At 42.7% G+C, this 21,988-nt stretch overlaps 2 protein-coding genes across 6 annotated transcripts in view; both read left to right on the forward strand.

Moving 5' to 3' along the window:
• Positions 1-2,913: 2,913 nt before the first annotated feature.
• On the forward strand, positions 2,914-14,716 carry LOC113650263 (C2 domain-containing protein 2). Of its 3 annotated transcripts, none has more exons than XM_027158488.2 (14): positions 2,914-3,465; positions 4,841-4,936; positions 5,927-6,046; positions 6,807-6,908; positions 7,119-7,229; positions 7,840-7,957; positions 9,394-9,502; positions 9,782-9,846; positions 10,892-11,007; positions 11,657-11,813; positions 12,041-12,148; positions 12,546-12,673; positions 13,098-13,347; positions 14,429-14,716. In XM_027158488.2, the coding sequence occupies exons 1-14, from the start codon at positions 3,223-3,225 to the stop codon at positions 14,635-14,637; spliced, it is 1,932 nt and encodes a 643-aa protein (XP_027014289.2). In that variant the 5' UTR covers positions 2,914-3,222; the 3' UTR covers positions 14,638-14,716. The 3 variants fall into 3 exon arrangements, with proteins under 3 accessions (XP_027014289.2, XP_047660993.1, XP_027014290.2); XM_047805037.1 differs by having other exon boundaries at positions 2,981-3,465; positions 14,466-14,716; XM_027158489.2 differs by lacking the exon at positions 14,429-14,716 and adding an exon at positions 13,487-14,369 and having other exon boundaries at positions 2,981-3,465.
• Positions 14,717-17,966: 3,250 nt separating this feature from the next.
• The window catches only part of prdm15 (PR domain containing 15), a 14,193-nt gene continuing 10,171 nt past the window's right edge, over positions 17,967-21,988 (forward strand). For all 3 annotated transcript variants that reach the window (XM_047804562.1, XM_047804563.1, XM_047804564.1), the window contains exons 1-5: positions 17,967-18,079; positions 19,830-19,874; positions 20,490-20,583; positions 20,721-20,874; positions 21,302-21,454. In XM_047804562.1, the coding sequence (XP_047660518.1) occupies positions 19,844-19,874; positions 20,490-20,583; positions 20,721-20,874; positions 21,302-21,454 (432 nt within the window). In that variant the 5' untranslated portion in view covers positions 17,967-18,079; positions 19,830-19,843. The remainder of the gene's footprint in view (positions 18,080-19,829; positions 19,875-20,489; positions 20,584-20,720; positions 20,875-21,301; positions 21,455-21,988) is intronic.

The raw sequence follows: 21,988 nt of genomic DNA on the forward strand, positions 1-21,988 counted from the left end.
GGTATCTGGGGTGTTTTGTGAGAATTTACCAGCAGAAGCTGAGCTCAGTGAAGAGCAGGTGGTGGTAGCCGTGTACCTCAGTGTGTTATAGCATGTTGTCGATCTGCAGCTCCTTCACTGTAACTGAGGACCTGAAAGATGTCAGGCTTTAAAACCGTGTCTTATAAAGCACACATTAATCAAGCACCTTCTCTCTAAACACATTATAAAGCATTTCATTATAAACCTGTTGCTATTCTTATGTACGTCTTTTGTACTTCTCTATACTTCTCCTACAGACGATGGAAATTAATCATGAATGAACAGGAAGCAGAATTTATAAGTGCAGCACTTAGTCTTCAGCCTGTAATAACTTACAGTCTAATATTAATGGCACGGAGGCGAGAGCATCCACAGACATGCTGGACTTCTCCACATACAGCTGTGGAAATAAATACCACACAGGAAGCGTGTTTCCTTTCAGAGGAAGGATTTTCCTTTTGGTGACATTCAGTCAGAAAATCTAGTACTGTGGATTTACTAATGTTGCTCAGGCTGCTTTTAAAGGCTGACGGTCATCATTTAGTAATCACATAGGAGCAGCCTTTAGTGTCTAAAGTGTTTCCTCTCAGCTTGCAGAATGCTGAAAGGTTATTGTAATAAACCTTAAATTCATAATTTATTACAGGAGATGCTGCTTTCATGCTAACAAAATCATCTTAAGAGACTGAACATCCTTCAAATTAGATGTGTTTGTGTTATGAACATTTTCATTCACTAAAACAGGAGCGTGATTACTGACTTTATCCTCAGTCTGTGCTTTATTTTTTTCTTTATTTTATTTTTTTCTTTTATTTTCAAGCTTTAACACAAACTGTAGGAAAACATGGAGTTACCGTTGATACCGACCTCCCGGAAGCCGAAACACTGCACTGTGTCAGACATAAACGACTTTGCTGTTACTTTCCTGTTACAAACCACATCGGAGACCCTAAAGACCAACACAAGCTCATAGCTACATGTCTATGTACTAGTAACAGTCACTAATCTTTATATTAGTAACAGACGACAGGCGCATAGTCGGTGTGCATGTGACTCACTGTCTGAGGAAGTCCAGGAAAGACAGAGAGTGCTGGTGAGTCTCTCTCTGGACAGCTGAGACTTGGACAGACTTCTTATGGTAGACATGCAACTCTTAATGAAACCGACCATCTATATCATTACCGAGAATATGGATCTTAATCCACCCTTGTGTGTTTGGGCCACGACCCCTACCTGACTCCATTGTGGAGGGTTTTTGTGCACAATGCTAAACCAACCATTACTTGTTATCTGTGTTCGCTCCAGTGCAACACTAAAAAACCCCATTAAAACTCAAACTGCTTCAGTGTTCCTTACAAAGCCATGCCCTCGAACCACAAGCACTTAGATTGAAACCCAGAAGCAGATCTTACTGAACTGACAGCTGATTATTGACAGACACCTTCCTGTGTTTATTAAGGCTCCCTTGTAGTCGCACCATGTCCCAAATCCCAGGTGTAAATGTACTCTCAGTCATCTCTCAGGTGAGAGTAAGTGTGTGGTGGTCATTTTACACACCCTAATGCGTTCCTTCTGAGCTCCAATCTCAGCCCAGTCTCTTGGTGTCCTTTCCTGTATGTTATGAAGTGGCAGATCTTCTCCTGCCTCCAGCAGCTTGGAGAGCAGCCTCGTAATGCAGGAGAACACAATAACCCCCAACACCCTGATCCAGAATCAGGACATTTGTTAGAAACAAAATATCAAAATGAAACAAATCGTAATCGACAAAACATATTTAATCTAAAACTATCTACTGAAACGACCTCTATGTTTTACCTGCTTGAGGAGTTTCTCTGCTTTGTGCAGGTTTCTCTCCCAGGGGAACCGGTGCAGGTGAACCGCAACACCTCCAGTTCTGACTGAGACCATGTACAGGACAGGGCACAAAGGTCACAGCGGACATCTCCACAAGGCCCTGAGAGGAAGATATAACCAGTCTACTTCACCACACATGCACACACACACACACACACACACACACACACACACACACACACACACACACACACACACACACATGCACAGACATACACACACAGCCCACACACACTCACACACACACACACACACACCCTTCTATCACTGCTGATGATTCAAACTTACACAAGTAATATGTTGATATAATACTGACAAATTATGAAAGTATGAAATGTGTGAACATTGTCTATAACTATTTTAACACTATAGTCACATATCTACAGAAATACACGTTATTAATACACACACACACACACACACACACACACACACACACACACACACACACACACACACACACACACACACACACACACACACACACACGGAACATTAACCCTTTCAGTCGTTTCTTTAAGCTGATACATTTGAATGGTTTCACATTGATTAGTAACCTAAGACTTTAATACTGTAAACATGATTCACATCATAAACACAATAAATCCTGTCATGTTGTTGTGTTGTGACACTAATTACCTCACGTTAGCATAACTAGCTAACAGTCAGGGTGTTAATATAGAATATACAGATAAGTTGGTAATATTTTAGTGTCCTGTAAATATAAACAGTAATCGACAAGCCTGTGTACTGAATCGCCTTGGTTTATTATTTAAAGTGAGTCTTATTATTATTATTATTATTATTATTATTATTATTATTATTATTATTAATAATAATAATAATAATAATAATAATAATAATAATAATAATAATAATAATAATAATAATAATTAATTCTTATTATTAGTATTTTAAAAGAATCGTAATCAGACTCGGTTCAATAGACGAGCCGAATGGTGGCTGGATTGACGCAGGTGTCACCCAATCAGGTACTTTCTCTATGTAGAAATCTCAACCAATCCAATCACAGGGGGTGTTGTTTCTTACTGGGAACAGTGTGGGTGGTGAGGGGAGCGGTGCAGAGGGGCAGGGGTGGGGCTCCGGGGCGAGGCTCCTCCCACCCACCGCTGTGTGTATAGGAAGTGATGTGGTAACTTTTTGAACAGATGTGTTAGCTAACATGCTAACAGTAAAAGAGAGATAAACACGGACGAGATGCTGACCGCGGATCAGCAGCAGCTGTTAGTGATGTCCGAGAGAAGCCCAGAGTGCTGACAGGTCGAGCTCGGATGTTATTAGCATGTTAGCGGACCGACGCTAACTGAGGGACTTGTTTAAGACGCCATGGTGTCGCTGCAGTGGTCGTGTCTGGTAACGCTGTTCCTCGCCTCAGTGGTGACTTTAATCATCTACTTAGTGCTGTATTTCGGTGTTTTATGGCGCGGGAGCGGGACACGGGCCGGACGGGAGACGTGTAAGGAGGCGGACCGGCTGCTGAGCTGGTTGCTGGAGCTGAAGAGCTGGAGGACGGAGTGGAGGAGAAGCTGGATCCGAGCCCTCAACCAGCACCACCACTGCATTACACAGGTGTGTGTGTGTGTGTGTGTGTGTGTGTGTGTGTGGCGGGGGGGCGGGGGGGGGTCTGTGTGTGTGTGGGTGTGTGTGTGTGTGTGTGTGTGTGTGTGTGTGTGGGGGTGGTGTGTGTGTGTGTGTGTGGTGTGTGTGTGTGTGGTGTGTGGTGTGTGTGTGTGTGTGTGTGTGTGGCGGGGGGGAGAGTCTGTGTGGGGGGGGCAGTGAGAGTCTGTGTGTGTGTGGGGAGGTGAGAGTCTGTGGGGCGTGAGAGTGAGTGTGTTTGTGGGGGGGGTGAGTTTGTGTAAGTGAGTGGTGAGTGGGTGTGTGTGTGTGTGTGTGTGTGTGTGTGTGTGTGTGTGTGTGTGGCGGGGGGGAGAGTCTGTGTGTGTGGGGAGGTGAGAGTCTGTGTGTGGGGAGGTGAGAGTCTGGGGGGTGAGAGTGAGTGTGTTTGTGTGGGGGGGTGAGTGTGTGTGTGCTTGTGTGGGGGGGGTGAGTGTGTGTAAGTGAGTGGTGAGTGAGTGTGTTTGTGTGTGGGGGGGGGGGTGAGAGTTGATAATTAATGATTGTGATTTTATACCCCTGGTTTGTTTAAAGGGTGTGCAAACTTTTGCACGCCACTGTATAATCTCACATTCCAGATTTCATGTTAAGACCTGAACATATTTAATATATAAACACGAATGAAAGATCTGGAAACATTTCCAGCAGCACTCGGGTTCCTGATCAGATCTGGGTCCTGGTTCTCTGGGTGATTGATCAGAGTTCGGTGCAGTTACAGACTTTTATAGGAGTTAAATAAAAACTGTAATGTTTTATCTTTACATTATCTGTTGTTTTTTAGGAGTTAAATAAAAACTGTAATGTTTTATATTTACATTATCTGTTGTTTTTTAGCAGTATTTTACTCCATAATGTCCACATTGTTTACATTAGAAAAACAATAAAATTCAGTTCTATTTATTGTTGCATTTATAGGGTTATGATTGGACTTACAGAGTCATAGCAAAGTCTTGGACTTACAGAGTCATGAAGTGTTCAACTAAAGTGTGGAAAGTTCTGGAAAAAGTAAAATCCTTTCACAGTGAGAGAGAGAAAGAGAGAGAGAGAGAATAATAACATCGTCCAAGTGTTGAATTATCACCTACTGTAGAGCACCGAAGAAATGTGGAAGTGAAGACTTATGGAACAGGAGGTTGTGTGTAATTGTGCCCTGTGTAATAAACCAGTTATAACAGTTCCTCTGTGTGTATGTATGTATGTGTGTATGTATGTATGTATGTGTGTGTATGTATGTATGTGTGTGTATGTATGTGTGTGTATGTATGTGTGTGTGTGTGTGTGTGTGTGTGTGTGTGTGTGTGTGTGTGTGTGTGTGTGTGTGTGTGATTAGGGAGAGATCCAGCTGGTGATTGAGGAGGATGGTGTTCACTCGTCAGAACTCAGTGTGCACCACATCTCTAGCTTTAACAGATCACCTGGACTGAAGGTGTGTCATGTGTTTACTGTACTTTACACAGTCAGCGTCTCAGGTTTCATCACATCACACTGTACAGGTCTAATGCTCTTGCAGGAACAAACACTTTATAAACACAGCACTGCTGCTTAACACCATTTGTCTTTCTCTGCCGACTCTCTGACAACTGAAAGCTGCAGTAGTGAAGTGGTGATCGGTAAAGGGGCATTAAGAAAGATTTGGCCTCAAATGGTAAAGTGGGTGGGTTCTGTTTTACTCTAACACTGCTGCAATCCCCACCCATATTGGGGGAAGAGCTTCACAACGAGCTTCACAAAGACCTGTAGTAATCCCAGAGTTCTGTGTAAACACATAACAATCGTTCATGACCGGAAGTCACTCTTCAACATTAATGTGCAAGTCCTCGACCCACAGCCACAATTCTGGTAACTGGCACTCAAAATGAGTTCCTGCAGTTCCTCTCACAGTTTAATCTCCATCCTGCAGAATTTAAACACACACACACACACACACGCACACACACACACACACACACACACTTTTCCCCTCCTGTGCTGTATTACAGTATTCAGTTTTATGTTTAAATTCAACTCATTCAGCCACTATAAAGAACATGCCCACGAGAGAGAGAGAGAGAGAGAGAGAGAGAGAGAGAGAGAGAGCGCATCTCTCGCTAATCTTTACATCATACCGGCTGTCTGTAGTTGTGCAGAATTCTATGGAATAAAAACACTGTCAATAATAATCGTACTTAATTCAAAGCATTTGTGTGTAAATTTTCATTTTGCGGAGTTGGATCCCAAAATCTACGGCCACGACGGTAAACTCCGCAAAATTAAAATTTACACATAAATGCTTTGAATTACGTATGATTATTATTGACAGTTTTTTTATTCCATAGAATTCCATATAAAGTATTTCATCTGTGTGTGTTTTTGTGTGTGTGTGTGTGTGTGTGTGTGTGTGTGTGTGTGTGTGTATGTGTTTGTGTGTGTGTTCTAGGTTGTGCAGTGTGAGGTGATTGGAGACAAAATGCAGTTTTCTCTCCACACTTGTCCGAACTCAGGCTCTACACACCCTCTTCTGAGATACAATGCAAAAATCTCACCCCTACAGCTGCAGGTACACACACACACACACACACACACACACACACACACACACACACACACACACACACACAAACACACACACTTAATGACCAGTTAAGCAGTTATTATTCCAGATAAATTGATTTAGTAAGGCTGAGGCTGATCCTCATATAAATTCTTCATTGTGGGCGTGTCCCAAACCAAGCAAGCAACATCAAAAGCTCCTTACTGTGGGCGTGTCCCAAACCAAGCAAGCAACATCACAAGCTCCTTACTGTGGCCGTGTCCCAAACCAAGCAAGCAACATCACAAGCTCCGTACTGTGGGCGTGTCCCAAACCAAGCAAGCAACATCACAAGCTCCTTACTGTGGGCGTGTCCCAAAGGCTGTAGATTTAAACTGTAGGGATGCAGATATTATCATTATCATATATTCAGAGAACTCTTTACGACAGTGTCTAGCCTTTAACATCTGGATTCGTCTGCAGCTGTGTTCTGCTCAACAGTGAGAGACTCGGAGCAGTTCTATCTCTGGTCCTGATGAGATGGAGCTGTGTGATGGATGTTTTTCTGACTCAGTGTGTGCTGCAGTGCTGATTGTGTGTAAAGCATCTCTGTGTTTCTGATTATTTCTCCTAAACATACTCAGGGCTGAGGCACTAACTCTTGTCTTTATTATGTTTTTATTTACCTCACACATTGTTTATTTTAGTTTTTATAACTTCATTATTAAATTTGAATTGTGTGTGTGTGTGTGTGTGTGTGTGTGTGTGTCATTGTGTGTTTACCCAGCTGGCCCTGCAGATGACAGAGGTAGATGGAGAAGTTCAGATTACATGGGGACTGGAACAGCTGGACCTGAAGCACCTGCAGCTCACACCCAGTTACACACAGGTATACACACACACACACACACACACACACACACACACACACACACACACACTCAATCATGTCAGTTACACACATTTAGTGAGTGTTTGCCTTATAACACTGCATAGACATGTTTTTGCTTTCGGATAATATTTGTCTGTGTGTGTCTCTGTGTGTGTGTGTCTGTTTGTGTGTGTGTGTGTGTCTGTGTGTGTGTGTGTGTGTGTGTAGGGAGCATCAGTGTGTGTGAGTGAAGTGAAGCACAGGCTGCAGCAGGTTCTGTGTGAAACCCGAGCCACCGTGACTCTGAGCAGCAGGACTGCACAGCCTACAGAGCTGAAGGTAGAACATCATCATCATATACATCACCATAGTCATCATCACCTCTCTACAGTACACACACACACACACACACACACACACACACACACACACACACACACACAATTGTGGACGAATGAGGCAGCCCTGTCTGTAATGGAACAGTCCACTCAGACAGCTGAGCTGTTGCCAGATTGGTCAGAAACACACCAGACTGCACACATGACTTTAACATGCTTCTAAATCACTAAATGTAATGATAATTAATATGAATTGGTATTTTATTCTAATGTGTCTGGGTTAAGGTTTGGCTTTTAAAAAATGGCCTTTTTTAAACAATGGCTGAAGATTAATCCTAAATTCCAGTCAACAGTTTGAGGATTTGCTTCTTGGATTATGAAATTCCCATTTATCTTTTTTTTTCCATTTATTCACTTAATTTGAATAATTAATCCCTTCATTCATAAACATAACATAAAATGAGTGTCTTAAGTTCTTCCTGTTTATTATCAATCTTTATCTTCACTGATGTCCCTAATAAATCCCTCAGTGTTGTTCAGAGAAGGAAGGAAGGTGAAAGGATGTTATTTATCAATGTGTGTGTGATGGAGTTTTATTTCCTGTCTCACAGGAACTGAGGAACAGGATTTCAGAGGTCTCTTCTCCGCCTAAACCTCCTCGTGCTCACCAGTGGAAACTCTTAGTGAAGAACATCCGGGTCACATACAGCCAGGAGAATGGAGCTGCAGGTCACATGCGCACACGCACGCACACACATGCGCACACACACACACACACACACACACACACACACACACACACACACACACACACACACACAAACAAACATTAACAGACCTGCCAACCTTCACGCATTTAGTGTAGCAGATGCGCATTTAGACATCAAAGTACGCTGCTACGATTTGTCACTTCAAAATACGCATTGTAAATAACATTGATGCCTTTGAGTCCAACTGTCTGTGCATTTGCGCACCAGGCAATGTGCCTATGTGTGTAACCGCATTGGGCAGCAACCCGGGGAAATAATAATTCGACCAATCATAGCGCAAGTTTAAAACTGGAGAGCTGTCAAAACAAATGTGGTTTCCATCTGTCTCTGTCCGTCTTCAGTTCTTCTTACAGTGACTGTTTTTTACAAGTGACGACTTAACGTTTCAAAGGTAAACGGCCAGAATTGTGAATTTCATCCATGTTAATAAGCCTGCTGAACCACAGGCGTCGTTAGACTCCTTTACTGGGGCACGTGCCCAAGTGTCCGGTGTTGTGCCTCAAGTTTAAGTTTTACGCACAGATCAAGTTTTACTTTATTTGCCAGTATTTATATAGGAAACGTAAGTCATGTCTGTAAACGCATCGCCGTCGTACTTTAACGGAAAAGACAAACTGACACGAGCACGCAGACGTCAATATCTGCGAGCGTCTGTATCCCTTTTATAGCACGCAGTCATGCTATAACGACGAAACTAATGTCATTTTTTAAATATCGATCGTATTCTGACTCGAGTGTTACTGCCTCCTGTAGATCACATCTGATGGACATCAGATTTTTTTGTGAAAAGCAGGGAAATAGAAGCAGAAAGTAGAAATGATGAGGGAGGTGTTATTATATAATCAGCCAGTCAAAACCATAGTGAAGTCTAGAGTCCTGCATTATTACTGAGAACATTAACACATGTATGTGATGTCAGATGTTTAGTTCATTAGATCTAACTTATGCCAATACATAAAGAGTTAAAATAGTTTTTATGTTGCCTTTTCAATAAGAGAGTTCTTCATGGTCTACTTGTATGTAGAATAACTAGATATGGTGGTGAGTGAGAACTATGTGCTAAGTAAAAAGTGGTGATGAGTGAGCATGTGAACTTAATCAACACTGACCAGCAAATGTGCCTGACCTTAAGTTGCTACTCAAAAGTTTTTTCCAAGGTTGGCAGGTCTGCATTAATAAATTGCGCCCTTTCACAGTTTCCATCTCTAAACACCATTCAAGAGAGAATTTGATGAGCTTTAGAGAAGATGATGATGATTAATAAACACATTTTTGATATACTCTGATTTTTTTTAAACTGTAATTGTAAGCTCTGTGTTTGTATGTATGTGTGTGTGTGTGTGTGTGTGTGTGTGTGTGTGTGTGTGTGTGTGTGTGTGTGTGTGTGTTGTACAGGTAGTGTAAGTCCTCAGTGTGTTCTACAGTTAGATGATCCTCCTCAGAAATTGTCCACCTCAGTGCTGAGTAACACGAGTGAGCCGGTGTGGGATCAGCCCTTTGTCTTGTGAGTACATTTTATTTCATTTCATGCAAATTTTTTTATTAGATTTGTGTTATTTTAGATGTGAATTTTTTTTATTGATTACAGATTGAAACACATCTGATCACTGGGGCAGTTAATGATCGTAAAATATCAATATTGTGATTTTAAAATGTTATAATTCACTTTTAAAGTATCAATAGATTTTGTTTTACAGATCAGCTGTCTCGTGTGTGTGTGTGTGTGTGTGTGTGTGTGTGTGTGTGTGTGTGTGTGTGTGTGTGTGTGTGTGTGTGTGCACAGTGAACTCAGCGGCAGGTCGAAGGAGCTGACCATCCAGCTGGTGGATCATGGGAGACCTCCAGCGAGTGAGATTATTCATATTTACTGGTGTTTAAGTGTTAAACAGCATTCAGACACAACCAGCTGTCCTTTAAGAAGAAAAGTCACTTTAATAAATATTAATAATCATAATAAACACTGAGTAAACAAACATAACATCATCAGTGTGTCTGTGGAGGGCAGCAGAAGATGAGCTCATGTGCAGGAAGGGAAGTGGGTCAGAAGATCTGAGTGGGTTTAATCCTGCAGCTAATAAACGTTCATCTGGGTCTGTGCTTAAGTTTCTTATGTAAGAGGATTAAACTTAAAGCGTCTGTTACACTAATGTCTTGTTGTTGTTGTTGAGCTGTGTGTTCTGTCTTCTCTGACAGGCTGTGTGTGTTGTGTCTTCTCTGACAGGCTGTGTGTGTTGTGTCTTCTCTGACAGGCTGTGTGTGTTGTGTCTTCTCTGACAGGCTGTGCGTGTTGTGTCTTCTCTGACAGGCTGTGTGTGTTGTGTCTTCTCTGACAGGCTGTGCGTGTTGTGTCTTCTCTGACAGGCTGTGCGTGTTGTGTCTTCTCTGACAGGCTGTGTGTGTTGTGTCTTCTCTGACAGGCTGTGTGTGTTGTGTCTTCTCTGACAGGCTGTGTGTGTTGTGTCTTCTCTGACAGGCTGTGTGTGTTGTGTCTTCTCTGACAGGCTGTGTGTGTTGTGTCTTCTCTGACAGGCTGTGTGTGTTGTGTCTTCTCTGACAGGCTGTGCGTGTTGTGTCTTCTCTGACAGGCTGTGTGTGTTGTGTCTTCTCTGACAGGCTGTGTGTGTTGTGTCTTCTCTGACAGGCTGTGCGTGTTGTGTCTTCTCTGACAGGCTGTGCGTGTTGTGTCTTCTCTGACAGGCTGTGTGTGTTGTGTCTTCTCTGACAGGCTGTGTGTGTTGTGTCTTCTCTGACAGGCTGTGTGTGTTGTGTCTTCTCTGACAGGCTGTGTGTGTTGTGTCTTCTCTGACAGGCTGTGTGTGTTGTGTCTTCTCTGACAGGCTGTGTGTGTTGTGTCTTCTCTGACAGGCTGTGTGTGTTGTGTCTTCTCTGACAGGCTGTGTGCTCGGGCAGGTGTGTGTACCATTTAATTTGGTACAGAGGAGCCCGAGAGGACAACACACATTCACACTGATCAACACACACCATGTAATCGGATCACTGACTACTGAGGTAACACACACACACACACACACACACACACATATATATACATACACACACACACACATATATATATATATTTATATACACACACACACATGCACATACACACACACACACACACACACACATATATACACACAAACACACACACACACACACACATATACACACATATATACACATACATATATACACATACTCACACACTCACACATATATACACACATATACACAAATACACACAACATTCAGAGTAATATTTATAATGGAAAATGTAAAACATATATAATTAATAAAAGTGTTGCTATGGTAACACCACAGGCTTATTGTCCTGTGATGCTGAGTAAATTTAGTGACTTGTTTGAGCCTTGTGTAGTATGGAGGAGGTTATATTCAGTTCTCTGTCCCTATTTTTAAACATCGAACCTCAAAGCTGTTATAATTTAGATATTTTACACAATTATATTTCATTTTTGTGTAAATTCTGTGGCAAAATACAAGTTTATAAAATCTTTATCTGAACCCAGAGGTCTTGATGTTTTCTCTGTCTTTTTTTACATGATGTTTTTAGTGTGGTTTTATGGTTCTAACCTTTCTTTCAGATTTTTATCAGATTTAAAGTCGTCCATGTTGTGTTTCTTTTTTTTGTGCCCAGTTGTCGTACCTGGAGCCGAGTGAAGTGCGCACTTGGCAGCCCCCTACTCCGGCACCTACCAAGAGAGTGGAGATGGACAGGACTGTGATGCCATGTGGTACCGTCGTCACCACTGTCACTGCAGTGAGGAGTAGACCAGGACGTTCACTTCCAACAGGTACTGTCCAAAACACACCAACACACACCTGGAACTTCAACTTAATGACACTGAAGCAAAACGTAACCAGAAGGTATTGGTGCTGTGTGTGTGTGTGTGTGTGTGTGTGTCTTTAGAGATACACACTTTAAAGTCAGGAGATAGAATTCACACAGTGAGTGTATGAAGTGGGAATGAAACAGAGCCGGAGTGGTTCAGGGTGATTAATGTTCTAACTCTGTGTTTAGAATCAATAAAACCTCCAACCAAAGCCAAGCTGACGGAGAGGCGGGTGTCTGAACAGCCCTCAGTGCTGGGAGCTAAAGTCAGCAAAGCCTTATCTTCTTCAGATACAGGTACACACACACACACACACACACACACACACACACACACACACTACTCACTGTGCTAAACATAAAGATCAGACCTAGAAGTCTTTGTTAGATAAGAGACAATCGATCAAGCCTCCACATTGTAGTCGTACTGTACACACTTTCAGTGACTGGATTGTGTGATATGAGCTGTCTGTGAGATGTGTAGAAACAGTGCTCCCTAGTGGCTGTGCAGGTGTGTGTTGATAATCTGCACAGTTTTGTGTTCAACGAAACTGCTCCAACGAAACTGCTCTTAAAGCTGCTCCAGTGTTTTGTTCCCTGTCATCTGTGCTGCTCTGTAAATGATTTAGAAAGCGGAAAGTGTGGAATGAGCACATATCACTATGTTCCTGTGTTCCTCTGTTCTCCTGCTCAGAGCTGCTGATGCTGAACGGGACCGACCCGGTGGCCGAGGCTGCCATCAGACAGCTGTACGAGTCGGCTAAGCAGAAACTCAAATCTCCTGTTAAAAAGAGCACCATCATCATCTCTGGAGTGGCAAAGGTCACACACACACACACACACACACACACACACACACACACACACACATACATTGTGTTAGGTGTTTAGTTGAACTGAGCCCTATTAAGCAGGATTAAACGTTCTGTTTCACCTGAGCTGTTCTATAGATTTGTATATTGGCTGTTTCAGCGGTTTTCTCCGTCTCCTCAGGCCTCTGTTTGCACCAAACGCAGCACTCATCTGATCATTTTATTCTGATACACACTTCAGTTAAGCTAAACATACCTGAAAGCAACTTCTACAGGAAGTGATGTCATCACATGAAAATGTTTTTGTGTTTATCTCTTGTAAGTGAAAGATGACCGTTCCACGAGGGTCTTGTAGTCAGGGCCTCGTACAGGCCGCACACACGTACAGCTCGTCTCTGTGATTAACTCTGGTGCGGTCTCACTTCATCACTCAGGCACCGCTGTCTCAGGACGAGGAGATGACTCTGATGGCCGGATACGCCGCTGCCATGGACGCCTCCTTGGCCGAGACACCCGAGAGCACGAGGCGTGAATCGGACACGCTCTCTGAGCACTGCGTCTCGGATGCGACCGATCCGTTAGAGGGTCCGAGCGGCGCGGACTGGGAGAGTCAGACGGGGGAGGAATCGGACAAAACCTCGCTTTCTCTCTGTGTCTCTGACGTCGGATCTAAAAAGGGGAAAGGTGCTACATCTACAGCTTACTAATGTTTCTTCATTGTGTCCTGTGTAAATGTGATGGTGAAAACTCTTTCTCTGTCTCGTCGTTTGACCACGCCCTTCTTTCTTTTTCCTCTTCCTGTCATCTTTCTGCCATCTTTAAGAGGAGAGCAGTGGTAAGCAGAATTTAATGCTGCCTGAGTAAGTGCGCTCTGTCGAGGAGTCTATAGTGATGTAGTCATGTAGACGTCCCCTAAAATACTAGTGTCCTCTGTAGTGGAGTGCAAAGCAGCCCCAGTCCACTGCCTCCTTAATTGCATTATCCTGCCGTTGTAACCTGACTGAAATCCTTTATCCTGTAAAGCTGAGGTGTGGACTGGTCCTGATTGCGTTTATCCCTCATATCTGTCCAGTAATCCCTCCATTTTACCACCATTTTATTTTTAATTTCCTGTAGTTTTAGATACTGTATAGCACAAATACCTCTGTTTTATTTCCACTCCATTTCTCAGATGATGTAGATCCCATCTTCACTACCCTCACAGTGATCAGTGAGATAAATGAAAACAAAACAACTGTGAAATAAAAGCAGGCTTCAGGTTAAAATCAGATGTGACCCAAACACTTTCATTAACCTTTAGTGCTAATGGCGAGAGGTACGACACATGAAGCACAGAGGGAAGCTCCCTCCTGTCTGCCTCTGTCTCACACATGAACTTAAACATGCCTGTGATTGGCAGTGACTCTGTGATTGACAGGAGATAGAGCACAAGCCCCTCCCAGCTTTACTTCCTAGACTCTGGGCTGTGGATGGTTTTTATTAAATGGTGACCCACATTAGAGTCCTGGTGAAATCCATTTATCTACACAGAGGGTAGGTGATGGGTGTGTAAATCTTTTATAGCGAGGACTCTTTTCACCTTTATACCGAAAATGTTCCATCTCTGTACAGATTTATTTTTAAAATCCAGAGTTTGTTCATGCTTAGGATTATCTTATCTTATCTTATCTTATCTTATCTTATCTTTTTAACTTAGTGTTCTCTTCTGTCCTGTTCACAGACAGGACTGAATGTAAATATGTTTCTGTGGTGTTTCCCTGTGCAGGCAGCTTCCTCCATAAGGGTGCGCGGCTGTTTTTCAGGCGCCGGCAGCAGAGGAAGGAGCCGGGGATGAGTCAGTCCCATAACGACCTGCAGTACCTGGAGCAGGCAGAGGAGAGACGCACAGCCACCTTCAAGCGCATCAGCAAACTGCTGAAACACAAACACAAGAGCAAAGCCAACGGCGTCCAAACGTCAGACCACACTGGCTAACACTCACACACACTCACACACACTCACACATTCTCACACACTCATACTGTCTGTCTCCAAAATGACATTTCATTTCCAAGGACAAAGCGATATTCTGTACTAGTCCGGATAGACACGCTAATCCTTACGCTAATCCTTACGCTAATCCTTACGCTAATCCTCACAACCTGAGGGTCAGATGGCTGTCCACTATACATAACTAGGTGACCTGCTACAGGTGGGACGATACATCAGGGTGACGTCATAGCGTGATGAGGGTACTGAGACCCGATGATGAAGCGTGTGGCATTTTAGCTTTTTTATTTTTAGGGACAATAATGCAAAGAGGAATAAATCGAGTCTACTGTATAAATACGACTACACCATCATATATAATAACTTCATATTTACACAAAATCGAAGCGGCGCCTCATCTCTGTCTGAGTCCATGACATCACTTCCTGTCCAGTCTGTCCTGATTATAATGAACAGAAGAGGGCATGTACACCATGTACTGCACGCTTTATACACATCAGTGTTATCCATGTTTAAAAATGGCTGAGGGCTAAATAGCAAAACCTGTAGCATTATTGGCACCCTTCATCAGGAAGAAGACGATGATGACACCAAATTAATATCATGTCAGTAATTCAGGATCGTTGCTCCTTCATGGAAGGCCTCACTAATAATTCACAAGAAAACAGTGTTACGCTAAATATGGCTGATTGCAAAAGTTTTATTGTGTCTTATTTTTTTATTAATTTCCTTCCTCATTCTAATGGAAGGGTGCCAATTATTCTGTTCATTCAGCATGAAGCTGGTAATTCAGATAAAAGTTAGTTAAGGTGTTTAATATTATAATAAAGAGTGAATTGTTGATGTCTCCCCTGCGCCGCACGACTGGGACTGAACTCAGTCACGTCGTCAGTTGGATCTTTACAGATCGAAATACTCAGTTTTTATTAAATTGTTGAACACGTATTCATATTAATATTAAAGATACCTTGGAATGAATAATAATAATAATAAATAAGAAGAATAAATAATAAGGAGACGTATAAACAACAATAATAATAAATAGCTAAAGATTCTGTATTAGTAAAATTTTAAATGTTAATAATAATAACTGTTGAGGTTTGGATGGATGCACAAACACATACATACATACATGTACACACACACACACACACACACATGTACATACGTGTACACACACACACCTACATACATGTACACACACACACACATGTACATACGTGTACACACACACACCTACATACATGTACACACACACACACACACACACACAGTGAAATGGTGTTTCTATTGAAGCATCATAATCCTGTAAAAAGGCCAAAAATCTAGCACTGTGTGTGTGCGTGTGTGTGTGTGTGTGTGTGTGCGTGTGTGTGTGTAAAGCAGCTGAGATGTGCCACATGAGTTCTTAAATGGAGATAGTTTTGTTTATTTTACCTTTTACATTTTTTTATATATCTATATTCTAAATCTGAGTAAAAATGTAAATCGCAATCATTTTTTAATGAATGTAGGACAGTGTGTGTGTGAGTGTGTGAGTGTCTGAGAGAGCTTAAACACTACAGGAGGGCATTAACGAAAGCTTTAATCGCATACTGATGTCATAATATTTCAATGATTTGTTTTGGGGTTTGTTTGTTGATCACATGATCTGTACTACATTTGTGTTGTTTGTCTCTGAAGGATTTAATGATCCACTTCCCGCTGATGATAAGCCCACATCCTTTTATTCTCAATGTGTTAGTATCTGTCTGTTAGTAGTCGCATAACCGTGTGTGTGTGTGTGTGTGTGTGTGTGTGTGTGTGTGTGTGTGTGTGTGTGTGTGTGTGTGTGTGTGCGCCACACACTCCAGACACACCTGCCAGATGATTTTCTCAGTGTGTGAATGATTTGAGTTTTTCCAAAGTCTCAGGTCACTGTAAATCGCACCATGTTCACTGTTCACTGTGCTCCTGTGTGCTGGTGTCATGTCTGGAGGGAATCCGGTGAACTCGTGCAATCCCACAATGCACTGCCAATAGATCATGTCTACAGCGCTCTCTTGCCGGGATTCTTACTTATCCCCACATTTATTTGGGATGAGAAGATCACATGGTCAGTCTGTCAGTTTATTGTCTTTGTACCGTCCACTGTCTCTAAACGCAGCAGGAAGTGACGAGTGCGACTAAAGCCACTGCAGTCTAGTCACACTTCAGTCTGATGCTGGTTCACATCTCAATGGTAACCATGCAGTGTGCCTTTTGCCATGTGAGTGTGTGTTTAATCATTCTATGTGACCCAAAATTAACACCAGGACCAGGAAGTGATGCAACAGAGCTGAGTGTAAATGTAAATTAATGAGCTTGATCAGTTCACTGCAAACGTGTTGTGTGTGTGTGTGAGAGAGAGAGAGGAGACTACTGGTGTTTCACGTTGCACTCAACACTGAGTGTGAATGTGAGTGTGTGTGTGAGTGTGTGTGTGAGTGTGTGTGTGAGTGTGGTTAACATATTAGGTTTATCATTTCAAGCAATAAACGCTGACTGCTGATTAACAACAAAGTTTTGGGGTTTGTTTTGTATTTTTGTTCGATTATGTAAGTAACATCATTGTGTGTGGAGTTCACGTGTTAAAGTGAACATGATCCAACATCTGACACTGCACACGTGACTTTAGGTCCACACTGGAATCAACACGTGAGCCTGATGTGGTCATGAGTAAAATAATCACACTGCATCTGAACAGCAGGAATCATTCACACTCCATATTTAATGAAAATGCAGTAAATTCTGAACCTCTGTGTGTTCTGTCCTCATTGATCACTGCGAATCACTAAAAAAACAGATCCCAGTAGATTTTTGACTTAAAAATGGATCCCAGTAGATTTCTGAGTAAAAAATAGATCCCAGTGGATTTTTAATTAAAAATGGATGCCATTAGATTTTTGACTTTAAAATGGATCCGGGTAGATTTTTGATTAAAAAAAAATAGATCCCTTTAGATTTTTGAGGTAAAAAATTGATCCCAGTAGATTTTTGAGGTAAAAATGGATCCCAGTAGATTTCGATTTTTGAGGTAAAATAAAAGGATCCCAGTAGATTTTCGAGTTAAAAAATTTGATCCCAGTAGATTTTTGACTAAACATATAAAAAGAATTCAGTGTTGATGAAATAAACGTGTGCTCAGTGAGGAAAGAGTTCATCACGTGTAAACATTAAAACACGTGGATCACACGTGTAAGGTGAGGTTTAGACCAATAGAGCGTTATGTGTTTAAAAACTAAACTAAAAGTAGTGACGTTTAACGAGCCACACGGATATACACCGGAACTACATTTCCCATAACACACCGCGCCCGCCTTTACTTCCGGTCCTGCGCGGTTCCTGGAGCGGATTGGAAACCCGGAGTCAGGATTTCAGTGTAAACGTGCAGACGTCTGAAAAACAGGTAAAATGACCGAGCTTTATAAACTCCTAAACACTCCGAGCTTCAGCTCAGCGCTGCCCGGTGGCTCTGCGCTGTGACCGCTCGCTTTGTGCGCGCTTTGTGATGCTCGTGTTCCGCTCTCCGGTCCACCGCCGCGCCGATTGTTCTCGGTTACAGGGCGCTTTTTTATGTGTTTACTGAACAGAGCAGAGTTAAAACCCGGCTACACACACACACACACACACACACACACACACACACACACACACACACACACACACACACACACACACACACACACACACACACACACACACACACACACACACACACACACACACACACACACACACAGGATCTTGTGTGCAGCTCAGTCCTGCTCCTGGAGTCTGCGCGGTGTTTAGAGCTTTTCTGCTTTTCTGTCTCTCTCTCTCTTACACACACACAAACACACACACACACACACTTTGTTCAGTTAGGACGGTGTTAAAGATCAGTGTGTTCATGCAGGAGGAATTCTCATCACACACACACTCACACACACACAATAACGTTATGAAGTGCAGGACTGGGTCATTGTGGTCATGTTCAGAGTGTAAAGTGTTCAGACATAAGTAAACAACTCCTCTGTCCTCATTAACACACGTGTGCAGCTCCACAGATGATTGTGTGACGTTTGTTTGGCATTTTTGAAATAAAAAAGACGCCTTTTTATTTGTTTACTTTGGAAGTAAAATCTGTAGTGTAGATCCCTGGAGCTCAGGCTTGCTCCACACACACACACACACACACACACACACACACACACACTTTGAACAGAAGCCCTGTGTGTTCTCTTCTTCAGTGTGGTTTGGGTTTGTGGGTCAGAGATGAGTTCTGTTGAAGTGACCCAGACACACCGTGTGTTTTGGGCTAAAGAGGTTTTCTATAAGTGTGAACTGAGCCAAAGGACCGAGCTGTAGAGCTGTGGGAGTGTGATGTGTTCTGGGGAACTGGGCAGAAGAATGAAATGAGAAGTTGATAAACTAATAGTAATATTAGAAACTCCAAGGTTCTGAGTGCGGTTGGGCTTCTCCGGTGAGCTTGGGGGGAGTTTTAGGATTTCTCATCACACTTGGCAAAAATTTGTTTAACAAACCAAACACACGTGTTTGAATCTGATTAGGACTCAGACTGAGGTGTGAAGGTTCCTCAATGCTCCTGCAGGACGTATCAGGATGAACACTGTATGACTTCTCACTTCCTGTAGAAACTGTAATGAACTTGTAACAGCACCACCTGCAGGACTAGAGCACTCCTACACTTCTGAACACTTCAAAGTGTTTCATTTCAAGTCAAGTCAAGAGTTAAGAAGCTTTTATTGTCAGTTACACCATATATATGTGACACAGTACACAGTGACATGAGACCACGTTCCTCCGGGGAGCCACACAGAACAACACAGAGATAAGGACTGAAGTAAGTTAGTCCTAGATACATAAAGTGTATCTGTACAACCTGGTGTACACAGTGTGAGACACAAGACAAGAAGACGGCGCGGGACAAAAAGACAGCGCAGGACAAACAATACAAGACATTACACAAAAGCAGTAGTGACCAGAGTACATACTGTGTGTACTGTATTTACTACACAATGCACCCATACTGCAGCTGTGAAGATGCTGTTATTACACACACATGCCTGATGAGGGCGCAGTAAGGTCAATGTTACTATACACTAGAATTTCTATATCAGTTTGTGATATTTATTGTTCTGCTTGTGTTTTTGAAGCTCACAGTGTCAGGATGGCCGAGGCGACACCAGACGACTATATCTGTGAGTATAAACATCACCACAGCACTTCGCTCTTATTAGCAGAGTTCATTCTGTCACATCCAGCTCTTCTCTGTTAGTCTAATTAGGGTCAGTTTGTTAGGTCTCCATATGTAGAAATGTGGGTGTGGTTTAGAGTCCATACATGGACATTCTAGAAGAGGAATGTCAGTGTGTTTAAACCTGTGCACGTGGTCCTGACGTGTTAGTGACGTGTGTTTGAGGTTATGTTATGACTCAGTCGTGTGTCTTCACATGGATTGTAAGTGAGTTTTTCTCAGAGAACATCAGCATGTGGCTTCCCTGCATGTTTGTGAGAAATTATGTGTTCCAGATGAACACGACCTGTACACGACCTGTACACGACCTGAACACGACCTGAACACGACCTGAACACGACCTGAACACGACCTGAACACGACCTGAACACGACCTGAACACAAACTGGGTCTCTTTATTAAGCAGCAATTGTGTTCAGGGGCCCAAATACTTTCAGCAAGAAAAGTACAGCAAGTTAATTCTTCACCATGTAGTCATTTTACAAGTGTGTCTGTGTCTGTGTCTGTGTGTGTGTGTGTGTGTGTGTGTGTGTGTGTGTGTGTGTGTGTGTATATGCAGGGTGTGAGGAGTGTGCTCAGTATCATAATTCTGAGTGTCCTGAGCTGGGCCCTGTCATCACTGTTAGAGACTCGTTTGTGTTGAGTCGAGCTCGGTGAGTGAACATTGATGATGATGACGACGATCCATCTTAAACCAGATTTATATAGTTGTATGTATATTATGTTCTGTACGTGTGTGTGTGTGTGTGTGTGTGTGTGTGTGTGTGTGTGTGTGTGTGTGTGTGCGCAGGTCGTCTCTGCCGGACAGTCTGGAGATCCGTGTGGCTGAAGGAGGGACAGAGGGAGTGTTTGTCCTCCAGCGGCTCATCAAGAGAACACGCTTCGGCCCATTCGAGGCCAAACGAGTCACACAGATGAACACACACACACCATTTCCTTTAAAGGTAAACTGAACAACACACACACACACACACACACACACACTGAGCTGTACAGTGGGTCAAGTAGTTTAGTTTAGAAGTAGTCTCTCTCTCTCTCTCTCTCTCTCTCTCTCTCTCTCTCTCTCTCGCACTGTGATAATAAAAAACAGTTACAGGTTAGTGTGTGAGTGTGTGTGTGTGTGTGTGTTCATGTCTTACTCTCACTCTCACTTTGTATGTGTGTGTGTGTGACTGAGTGACTGTGAGTGTGTGTGTGTGTGTGTGTGTGTGTGTGTGTGTGTGTGTGTGTGTGTGTGTGTGTGTGAGTGTTCATGTCTTACTCTCACTGTGTGTGTGTGACTGAGTGAGTGTGTGTGTGTGTGTGTGTGTGTGTGAGTGTTCATGTCTTACTCTCACTGTGTGTGTGTGTGTGTGTGTGTGTGTGAGACAGATCTTTCAGACAGACGGCTCTGTGGTATGTTTGGACACATCTAATGAGGACGACTGTAACTGGATGATGTTGGTCAGACCTGCGACAGATCACACACACCAAAACCTCACAGCTTACCAACAGGACGACGAGCTGTACTTCAACACCTCACAGGTACACACACACACACACACACACACTCACACTCACACACAAACTCTCTCACACACACACACACACACACACACACACACTCACACTCACACTCACACACAAACTCTCTCACTCACACACACACACACACACACACACACACACACACACACGACACCACACAAAAGCGCACACACAAAAACACACAAACTAACACAAACACACAAATATCACACAAAAAAAAGAAAAAAACAACAAAACTAAACACAAAAAACACAACACACAAACAAACACACAAACAACAACAATCTCACACACACACAAATACAAAATATAAAAAAAACAAAAAACACAATCTCACACAACCTAAAACAAAACCACTAAAACTCTCACACACTCTCTCACACACACACTCTCACACACACTCTCTCACACACACTCTCACACACTCTCACACACACTCTCTCACACACACTCTCACACACACTCTCTCACACTCTCTCACACACACTCTCACACACACTCTCACACACACACTCTCACACACACACACTC

The sequence above is a fragment of the Tachysurus fulvidraco genome, chromosome 20 (assembly GCF_022655615.1).
Source record: "Tachysurus fulvidraco isolate hzauxx_2018 chromosome 20, HZAU_PFXX_2.0, whole genome shotgun sequence".
Lineage (NCBI taxonomy): Eukaryota > Metazoa > Chordata > Actinopteri > Siluriformes > Bagridae > Tachysurus > Tachysurus fulvidraco.